Consider the following 11,415-nt stretch of genomic DNA (forward strand, 5'->3'; position numbering starts at 1 on the left):
ATGCTTGATCATCAGCCTGTTATCCCCGGCGTACCTTTGATCCGTTGAGCGAGAGCCCTTCCACACGGGACTCCCGGATCACTATGGCCGACTTTCGTCTCTGTTCGACCAGTCGGTCTCACAGTCAGGCAGGCTTATACCATTACGCTCACGAGCAGAATCTTAGCTTGAGCCTACCTTCGCACACCTCCGTTACTCTTTAGGAGGCATCCGCCCCAGATAAACTACCCACCTCGCAGTGTCCTGGGCCTCCACCAGATCTTGTGTCACCGACCCAGTTTGGGGCTAATGTTGCTCCCCACAACGAGAGTGCTAGTAGGGAGCCAATGGGTGCAGTTGTAGGGGAAGCGCACCCTGCTTCGATCGATGCAATTGTGTAGGATATTACTGCATACATCGACCGACAAATTGGGTTTCTTCGGGCATTAGTAGAGGACACTATGTCCTCAATAGCCATCGTTTAGATATCCTAAACGAAATTGTCAACACATTGTCAGATGAATTTCATACATATTTAAACAACGCATACCCGTAGCTCTATTGATCCATTTTTTACTTTTCTGTTTATCATTTCATATCATTTTTTGTTATCTTTCTGTAAAGAACAATATTAGTTAATATATTTCATTTTTATGTATTTCAGTTCTCAACAATCTTTTAATTTAAAATTTCTTGTTTAATATTATATTCTTTCTTTTGGTATGGATATTTAAGTTTTCAAATTTAAATTCCAATGTACAAATGTTCGAACGTTAAGACATTACGTTCAAATGCTATAACCGTAAGGTTCACACATACCTTATACCGTTTGAACGTAATTCATCCACATAATATATATTTAATTTATATGATTACGTTTGCACGTAGATCACATAACATTTGAATTAACTACAAAACTGGTAGGACATATAAACATATGTTCGAATGTACTATATACGTTCGCAAGTATATTGATAGAGTTCGAATGTACTCAACAAAAAACGACAATGTCTTGTTGACGTTCGAATGTAGAAACTTTAATGTTCAAACGTAAGTCTATTTATCTTCCAACTTCCGTGACAGTTTCTAGACTGTCACAAAGGCTAAACTGACATAAAAATCCAAATCCATTATAGTGTATTAACTGTGAGGCCTATTATAGTAATAAAAAGAGTCAAAATGCCAATACCTTTTTATGTAAACTGGTTTAAAAGCTTGTCGCATTATCAACATATTTGGTGTGTCAATAAAGAGTCTTGCAAATAATTTTTTTTTTTCATGTTATTTGACTAGAGGTCCTTTCGAAAACTTACTCTTAATTAAATATTTTACGTGTTGTATATCCACTTATTGAGAGAGTCTAGCCCACATATGAAGAGCATTAAGAATATAATTTAAATAATTAAATTTATATTTTGTCATCCATTTCAAGTTTTGAAACAACTAATGATTTAACCTAGTATAATTATCAAAGAGCGAGTCTTGCTACTCATCATTCCCACACACCGTGCACCACACTTTTTTATTTTAATTTTTTTTGAAATTTTTTAGTTGTTTTTGGATTTATTCTTTCTAAACTAATTGAGTTTTTTTACTCATTATCCATAAACCACACATTTGATAGGCGAAAAAAATTAAAAAATTATGTGTAGTATATGGTGTGAGAATGATGAATAGAATTTTTCAACTTGTAATGTTTTCTTTAACATTGGATGAGACGTCTTTCCAAGATTTGACATAAAAGGAGCATATATCCGAATTAGTGTGCTACAAATAAAGAAAACAATGCACCTTGTTCATCTTAGAAATTGACATTCATTTTTCCACTCCAAGGCCTAGGCCTACCACCCACCTAGCGGGCGGGTAGCCAAGCCACCCACCCCCCACACCTATATGGGCTAGGATTAGATTAGCACCCCGGCCACAGCTTCGTCCTGCTTGGGCGGGACGTTAGGCGAATAGATTGGCTTCCAGAGTATCCACCCACCCATTGGCCTCAAATGGGCCTATTGAGCCCACAACTTATTTCTTAGTCCTTTTTGGGTCCAAAATACATTTTCAAAGTGTTTTTATGTCAATTTTAGCCTAAAGCCTGTCAGTTCATGATTTCACCTATGAGCACAAAATTTGAAAATCTAAAATATATTAAATTTTCTGTTTGGATTGAGAATTGATCTCAACTCATATTATCTCATCTCAACTAATTATTATAATTTTTCAAATTTTCACGCAATATAATAAACAATTCAATTTTTTCAAATCTTAAAATAATAATATTATTAAAAAATAATATTTTAACAATATTTTATTTAACTTTCATCTTAACTTAACTCATCTCATTTCAATTCATTATCCAAACATCACCTAAATCTTATCTCTAAATATAAATAAACTTAATAAAATTACTAATAATAATTCTAATCTATTATAAAATAGTCTAAAACTATTAAATATTAATTTAAAACTATTACATATTAAATTACAAATATTACAAATAGTTTGAAAAACTTAATAATAACAATCTTACAAATTATAACATATAAATAAATAAATAAAGGTGACGAGATGGGTCATTGTCCTTGAAGTACGAACATTGACAATATAATGTTAACCACCTCTTGAATGAATGAGACCTCAATCACATAGAACCCAATGACCAAACGGTCCAGCAATTCAAGTCTACTTCTCTTGCGTGTACAATAGGAGTCTTGCCTATTCTAGCTGGCATAATGAGAATTTTTTTACCAAAATGCGAATGCGATGGTTCGTTGTTCTTCGGATGGGTAAGATTCCGTTTAGTAACACAATTATTCTTAGTAATTTTAGGTATTATCATTTTTTTTTCGAACATTACTTAAATATAAAATATTTTTTAATTTTAAATCTTTAACTTTTTCATCTAATCATTATTTAATCATTACAAATTTTTTAAACTTTTAAACAAAATACAAAAGTAACAAATTTTTCAAATTTAAAATAAAAATATATTTTAACTTTATAATATTTTTATTCAATTTTTTCTCTCATTTTTTAAAATCTCGTTAACTCAAATAATTATTATTAATAGATATATTGAAATATTCTCCCCCCCCCCCCTCAAAAAAAAAAATGTTGTATCGATTGAATCACTCAAAGAGTCTAGTCGGTGGAACCAACAAACCAACCACACAAACTAGTTAGATTATCCTCGGAGGCCTTAATTTTTAGAAAAATAAATTTAAAAACTGTTGAGTAATATCACGACATTATAATTGGATGAATTGGAGTGTATACGTAGAATGTTCGTATATAGCTATGAATATCTATGATACAAAAAAAATAGTAGAAATTATCACCCTTAAGCCGATGTGATGTGTTGAATAATCATTGAATCAATCTTTGTTAAGATGGAAAATATCCATTAATGATGATGAAATACCTGTCAAAATATATAAGAAAAATGATATTTATAGTTATAAGATATGCAAGTCTTACACTCTCTTTAAAAAAAGAGTAAATTTGAAACACGTAAAAAAATATATATTATTTTTTAATAGTAAACCCTACTTTTTTCAAAGAGAATATGCAAAACTTACACACTCTAAGATTATCTAAACATTACTCCATAAATAATGATGATGAAATATTAGTACAAATATTACTAATATAATATTCGTAAAGATTTTGCTTATAAGATATGAGAGATTGTGTTAATTACTTGCATATCCATAATTCTCCACGACAAACACAACCCATGAATCCGACTTGCCCAACCTATTTAATATTAATCTTTTGCCATCTTCTTCAATCCGTCTTCGCCTTTGGTTTAGTCAAAAATTACTCAGCCCCACCAAATTGTTTTACAGTTGGTCAAGAGTAGCTCTTTTCACCAATGGTAGTGTTCATTTCCCTGTAGTTTATTTGCACATTTACATAAATGGCAAGGTGATCTGTTCTATGATTTAATTTAATTCTATCAGTTACAACTGAGAATTGTTGAAAAAAAAATGTAATAAAAGAAATACAATTTAAGGTACAACAAACAAAAACTGTTGCAACAAATCGGCTGATCGATGATGTGAAATCCTGATGCTTGCCAACACCTGATACCATTGACAACCAGTAAAACCTAAATCATGCACTGGCTTCATTTTCAACTTTTCTCCCTCCAACTTCCCGATATCTTTTCTTCATTTTCCATTTTTTAAACCTTTTTTTTTTTTTTTTTTCCTTTTTGAACTTGATCTACTCTTCATTTCTCCCATATACAGATACAACAATGAGAGTGGCGACTATGACTGGATGGGTTTTGCTTCAATATATCACAACTCGAAGCAGCCCTGGCTGTGGCTCGGTGTAGTCAAGACCCTCTTCTTCAAGCAAATATCGCTGCACAGCAATTGGAAGTCTTGCTGGAGTGCGGGAACCCCTGGTGTGATGACCTGTTCCAACACATATATAAACCTGTAGGCGCTGCTGTACTGCCCTGGCGGTGCTCCTTAGCACACCCAGCTCATGCTTCAAAACATGCATTGCCTCGGTAACATGCAGCCCATGCAAGTCTATCATTCGCTCCTGTCCTCTACCATTGCTCTGCATCTCTGGAGGAACTGGGTTCCTAAAGCCAATGGTTCAAACATAGTAAATAGCTAAAACAAACAAATAATAAACCCTGATTCTATAGGTTCTTGCAGTGAAATGTGGAGACTTCTCACAATTGGCATCTGTTATCTAATTAAAGCTCAGTCTAACAACATTTTATTACTGTCATTATCTTTCCACGAGGTTGTAGCAATTCAACTGCTACTTTACTTTTTTTTTTTTTGGAACCAGTAGCAATGCTCCTGTCTAACTTCAAATAGGCAGACAATGCGGGCAGCAGTTACAACATTTAAAGAGAAGCAATCCGGGTATGAATGAATGTGTGTGTTAGAGAGAGAGAGAGAGAGAGAGAGAGAGAGGGATGGAAAAAAATTCCAATTGGATTTGCAAGATAATTCATGAGAGAATATGAAGATGTCAATCAGCCTGCAGCCAAAAGTATCAAATCAACCTCTTCAAAAATTAATAAATGTATGAAAGTAAAAATGTTAAACATAATATTATTATCCATTCAACTCATCTACATGGATCATTGCTTCGACTAAAGGAGACCAGCAGGGAACTACGAACCTCTGGCGATAAATAGATTCTTGAGCTTTTCCATGAGCTGCCTTCATATGCATGTTGTGCTGCTGCCCTTTAGCACTCAATTCCTTTGCTAGAGCCTTATTGCCAATGAGGTATGCTTGTCGTGCCTATTTTTAAAGTTCACACTATCAACTAAGGTAATTGGTGTAGCATGTAATGAGACATCAATGGCATACTGTGCAGACAATAAGGGAAATTACGATAACCCTGAGTTTCACAGAAGTTGAAATTCAAGACTTCCGTCAATTGCTTAAACACCCCGCCCTCCAAAAAAAAAAAAAGAGGAAAACCCTCCATAGTCACCACCATTGCCCTTGGTTCCAGTCCCTGGGGCCATCCGGCTTGTCTCTATGTGGAAGGGGGAGGGCCGGCACAGCCAGTCCCAGTTGTTTTTTTTTCTTTAATTTTGCCCCTCAACCTTGAACAAAGGGGGATCTTCCTCCTTGCTCGGCAGTGCAGGCCCTAACCCTCCAACAGAAGTGTACTCAGGTGGCCCCAACCACCCCCAGGACTAAAAACAAGGGCAGTGATAGTGATGGAAGGTTTGTCCACTTTTTCTTTTCTAGATTTGTTAATTTTTTTGCAGTTTTTTCTTCCATTTTTTTTTTTAAGATGAGAAGAGGCGTGTTGGATGGCCATGATAGCATCTTCTCATTTTCAATCAAGAAATTAACAAAATATTTATTTATTTTTATTGGCACCGGGTGTCCGAGAACAAAGTCTCGACTAATCCCGAGGGTGCATAAGCCTTCGACAAGAAGTTTCCAGCAAGTGCACCTCAGGTAATTCAAGGGGAAGTTCCACCAGTCCGATGGCCCCTAGAAATTGTTTGCACCCAAAAGGATTTGAACCTTAGATCTGGAGGAAGCATACCACCAAGACCAAGGCCTTTACCACTTGAGCCATCTCCTCGGGGTTTCAAGAAATTAACAAAATATGAGATATAAGTCTCAAAATTCAAATGTTGCAAAATTGGATCTTAAACTTGTCACAATTATTGCTAAAATTCAAATATGAGCATGGCCAGAATTCATCCTGCATACCATAGATAATTTTCCTATTTTGATGGCTTTGATAGGTGATAGCCATTGCGGGGGGCACTACCACCATATTAAAGGATCATGAAGGTAACATGCCCACAATGTACCATCTGTTTCTTGACTGTTTTTTTTTAAGTGTTATAGCACTTGGCTCATCCGTGTTATAAAGCAAGTTCGGCTTTGCCAAATCTGTGGGTTTAAAATATGCTTCACCCACTTTGAGTTTAACTTCACTAGTTTTGTCAATTTATGCCATTGAACTATGCACATGTAGATCACATGCCTCGTGAAAAAAGTGGTATTATACTCACCTCAAGTTTATAAAAAGTGGCATTTCACCTGCCAGCAATTTATAGAAGCAACACTTTACCCTCTTGTAGTCTAAGTAGCACCTTAGCCACTTGTAAAGCATATACTTGTTATTTGCACCATGATAATGGAAGGTTGAATTATACAGATGCTAATGCTTAGATCTCAAGCAGGCAAAGTGTTTCTTTCTACACCGTAGGATGACAAATAAAAAAGGCCTCATACAACAGTTAAGCCATAAGGAGTTTATCCTATTTTAATATTTTATAACTTCACCTAGGAAGCTGCATTAAAGCTTTGTTTTTTCATCGAGACAACAACAATAATGGATGTGAAAGAAAAACTATACTTGAGTCCAATCAAGAGGGAGAGAGAGGATGAGAATTAAGGTGGTTGATGAGAGACGGAGGTGAAAGCAGGTTGGGTTTCTTTTCATGATTCTACACAAGCAAAACGAAATTATAGATTTGCCCCTTATTTAGGCAGCCAAGATTTACTCTTATATGAAAAAAAAGGATTTTTTTTTTTTTTTTTTTGTTAAAAATTGCTACTAGGAAAAAAATATAAATTGCATTTTTCAGTTGACAATAGTTTGACAAAATTCCAGACATACCTGCTCAAAGTATGCATTACGCAGGCGTGCATGGTCACGAGCATCCCCACGCAGCTCAGAATACATATTCGCTGTCATCTCAACAAATGTGAAAGCCATTATTAATGCAGAAGGCCTTATTCTCAAATTGAAGGCATATAAAGACAAGTTATTTTGTTGACCAGGGGATATTACCAACTGCATCTCCAGTATCAAGCCAGATGGGAGCTGCCCGAGCAGAACCACGATTTTGTAATCTGTCACCATAGATGTCTCTCCCATGTCCACTATTGTAAGCACTAGCCAAAACATGGGAACTTCTACTTGATCCAATAGTGGCATCTGAGGAACCATTTCTTTCGTACTTCCATATACCAGAATCCTGAGATGCCAATTTCCGGACAGCTGATGCAAAATCTATAGCACCCCTAGATGGAACAGAAGATCCGGATTTGAACAAGAGCATGTTGTCCTTGTCAGATCGGAAAAGACTGCCACTTTGTGGGAGATCATCCCCAGCATATTTTGGAGGATCATTCTGACTACACGCAACAGTAAGTGCAGGGAAGTCCATTGTACCAAGATTGGGGGCTGACAAGGTCTTTGAGTTCATATTCTGACTGAAACCACCCTCAACTTGAAGCTACAATTATAACAAAAATCTAAATTGAATTCCCTTCATACAAAGATCACATTGAGAAATTGAAAGGGATAAACTAACAATATATGCTACAGAATCAAAAGAAATCATGTATTCATGCTGCTTCAGGATACATGAAAAACAAGTTAACTCTTTAAAACTGACAACCACTGCCCCCATTGAAACCAAGAAGCCTATAGCATATATTATGCAATAGTCAAACTAACAACAGATAATAATAAAGCACAGTGCTATTGGGTAAGAAGAGGATGACCCAAAAAGAATCACTAACTCCCCCTGTACCAGGCCAGTGACTAAGGAACTGATGGCTACACACGAGTATTGGAGCATTGGGTCACCTCAAAACTATATGGGGAGCCAGCTCTTCCCTGCCAAAAGAAGGCACCAGAGGTATTGCTCTCTATGGTTAGCATCTTACCCATTAGAATTACACACACATCACCAAAAAAATCCATAAGATGAAGCATAATTCCTTATCTCAAATACATTTATGGCAATTAAATAATATCAGAGAGACTTACACGTATGTGCAGATTGCCAAAAAAAATTGACTAATATTAAGCTTACCTCTAACTGAGTGAGCATCTCTATAGTCAGGTTCAAGTCACATCCATTGGCAAAGTAAACTTCTGCAAGGCTTTCAGTAGAAAAACCAGGGAACTGAGATACCAAGAACTCAACAGGGTTCATATCATTATCCTCCACAATTGCATGCTCACCAAACATATCATTCATATATCTCTGGTGGGAATTGCCATCATAAGGAGGTCCCTCCCCATCATGGCTGACAAGTTTATTACCATTCACAATATGATTGTCCCATGGTTTATTTGACATATGCAGAAGACTAACTGGAGATGCATCTTCCCCATGGGATGAAGCAGAAAATCTCAACTTTCCAGCAAAGCTATTACCATTAATGCTGTGTGAAGATAATTCTTGCTGCTCATTCAACAGGTATCCACTGCCCTTGGAAGCAGGTAACCTCGACGCTTCGTCATGTAAAGATAGACCCACCAGAGAGAGGTTCCCAATGCTTTGTGATTCATCTTCTCCCATGACCTTAAAGTCAGGGGTAATATCATCAGGGAGCTGTTGGCACCAGTATTGGTGAGCCTCTTCATCGGAATTATTTGAGACAGATGACTCTGATCGATCTAACACTGCTTTTCCCAGACTCCCCGAAGTAGCAAGCCTTGATGTCACATCTGCTGTACTGCTGCTTCCAAATGATGAAGATCTGAGGGCAAACGGAATAAATTCTGCTGCATTTGGATTTAAAGTTGCCACCTTAATTGGGTTGCTAAGCTTTGCATCCTTAATATGGGTTCCTTTCTTGGACAAGCTCATTATTTAGTCAAATAGAAAAAAATACACAAACTAGACATGCATAGAAAATCTCTGAGTGAGAGAGCTAAGTCAAGCTTCAGTACGCTTCACCCAAAGCCTGCAAAGTGAAGTTCCATTCAAGTACACCACTTAGTATTATTGAACAAGAAGTTTCTACTTTAACACGCGGCCACAGGAATAAACTCCAGTACTTCCCACAAGTGAATTTGAATGCCAATCCCAGATATCACAGAGTGCTAAATCTGATCATTAAGCTCTTTTTATGAGCATTTTCAGAAAATTAACTTTCCTGATTTGTGATAAATTGAATAGGTAATAAATAGATAAGTAAACCGAAATCCCATCTAAAAGGTATGGATATAGGAGTATACACAATGTGAATCCATCATGGAAAAGTGAAACAAGCATAACACGATCTCAAAGTATTCAGTTACAGCTAAACATTTTTCATGGAACAGCTTCTAAGTAATTAGAGTACTCTGAACCAAATCTCATAAATGGGACAAAATAGCACAGAACTCTCAAAACTCTATAATTCCTGAATTCGGAAGATTTAGCAATTTTCAGAAGAAACGACAGAGACAGGATAATGCTTACATAAAACAAACAGAGACAGAATAACACGAAATCCTTAGACTAATATTATAAACGATGTAATCGAAGTAAACCCTAGAACACCACATAAATTATCAACCTGTAGCGTTTAAAAAATATAATCACGAAAAGCAAATTAAAAGGGGAAAAACACGACGAAAGCAAGAAAAACAGCCGCAAAGCAAACCATTGACCTCCCGGTATTCAATTAAATCGATTACAAGAGATCTGAGTCAATTCGACGACCAGAAAATGGGGGAAAATAAACTTTAAAAAAAATCCCAGAAAATCAATAAGAAGCTTGCAAATTTAAAGAGGGGAAAAAGGTAGTGGAAAGATCTGACATATATATATATATATATATATATATATATATATAATATATATACACACACACAAAATATACCTTTGCGAAACAAATCGAAAGGATCCATCGGCATAGATTGAAGGAGATAGGATGAGCTGAAAGGAGGGCAGGAAAGAGAGATAGAGTGAGAGGATAGAAGAAGAAGGGTTCTTTCCTCGGGTATCGAGCTACAGGAATCCCATACACTGTTTATCTCAGGCTTTCAGAGGCCTCTCGCTGTCTTGGTCTGGAACTCTTTTGTCTAAAACCACCACCACCACCACAAATATATTATGAAAAAACGCACCCAACCCTCGCCACTCGATTTGACCCCTCTCTCTCTCTCTCGTATATTTTTTGGAGTATTGACCCTCTTAAGTGCTCAGATCGTTCATTAATCAATCCAATAATTGGTAACATTATTTAGAAAAATAATAATGTTAGCATGATTTTTTATTTTGTCTCTTCATTTCGATGGTCCATATATTTAATTTTTTTAAAATTTTTTTTACTAATTAAAAATAATTATTAGTATATTAATATTTTTTTTATTTTTTTAAAATATTTAAATATACTTCAAAAACATTTAAAATAAAAAGTAAAAAAGAAAAGAAAAATATAAATTGTACTAGACGGTGCACAGAATAGACATGTCTAAGTAGCAGAGTAGTATCACTCTTAAAAAAAAAAAAAAAAAAAGAGTATATAATACCATGTACCATATGTTTGAATAGATTGAAAATTGTTAAATGTCTATCATTAGTCACAACTGATCTATTTTCTTTTGCCAATTCAATGACAACTCTAATTTGAAGATAATTATATTCTAATTATCTGAAAAATTTTGGGAATTGTTTTGATATATATTTTTTCTTGGATTTTGAAAATGAGAGAAAAAAAAAAGTTTTAGATAAATATTTAATATATATATATATATATATATATATATATATATTGTATCTAAGTTTGTAAAAGTGGATAGGTGAAATTAAAAGGTGGTTTGAAGTTTGTAAGACTTCTATTGATTTTTGTATTGGGAGAAGGATAGGATGAAAAGTTGAAATAGAATTTTCTATTTTTAGATTATTTTTATATTTATTTTTTAGAAATAAAGTTATGATAAATGTTGAAAAAAATTAAAAAACACCAAACATGACCTTAATCTAAAGAGAAATGGACATGATATTTGATGTTTGGAGTTTGACATTGTGGATTTGGCATTTAATATTTAATGTTATGTATTTCTTTTTCTAGATTAAATCATCTAATTCAAATAGATTAAAGAGAATCTGAGTACATAAAGTTAGATAATATTCAAGTGCTCCAAATAATAAGAGTTTAAGCCACTTTATATTTTATTTTATTTTATGTTATT

General features: G+C 34.9%; 1 protein-coding gene across 1 annotated transcript; it reads right to left on the reverse strand.

Moving 5' to 3' along the window:
• Window positions 1–3,892: 3,892 nt before the first annotated feature.
• On the reverse strand, window positions 3,893–10,375 carry LOC121244059 (polyadenylate-binding protein-interacting protein 7-like). Its single transcript, XM_041142102.1, has 6 exons — window positions 10,101–10,375; window positions 8,318–9,197; window positions 7,285–7,732; window positions 7,111–7,181; window positions 5,131–5,255; window positions 3,893–4,576 (listed from the first exon to the last, which is right to left on the reverse strand). Exons 2-6 carry the CDS (start codon window positions 9,098–9,100, stop codon window positions 4,273–4,275), a joined length of 1,731 nt encoding a protein of 576 aa, XP_040998036.1. The 5' UTR covers window positions 9,101–9,197; window positions 10,101–10,375; the 3' UTR covers window positions 3,893–4,272.
• Between the last annotated feature and the right edge of the window lie 1,040 nt (window positions 10,376–11,415).

Source organism: Juglans microcarpa x Juglans regia, chromosome 8S, assembly GCF_004785595.1.
Source record: "Juglans microcarpa x Juglans regia isolate MS1-56 chromosome 8S, Jm3101_v1.0, whole genome shotgun sequence".
Classification (NCBI taxonomy): domain Eukaryota; kingdom Viridiplantae; phylum Streptophyta; class Magnoliopsida; order Fagales; family Juglandaceae; genus Juglans; species Juglans microcarpa x Juglans regia.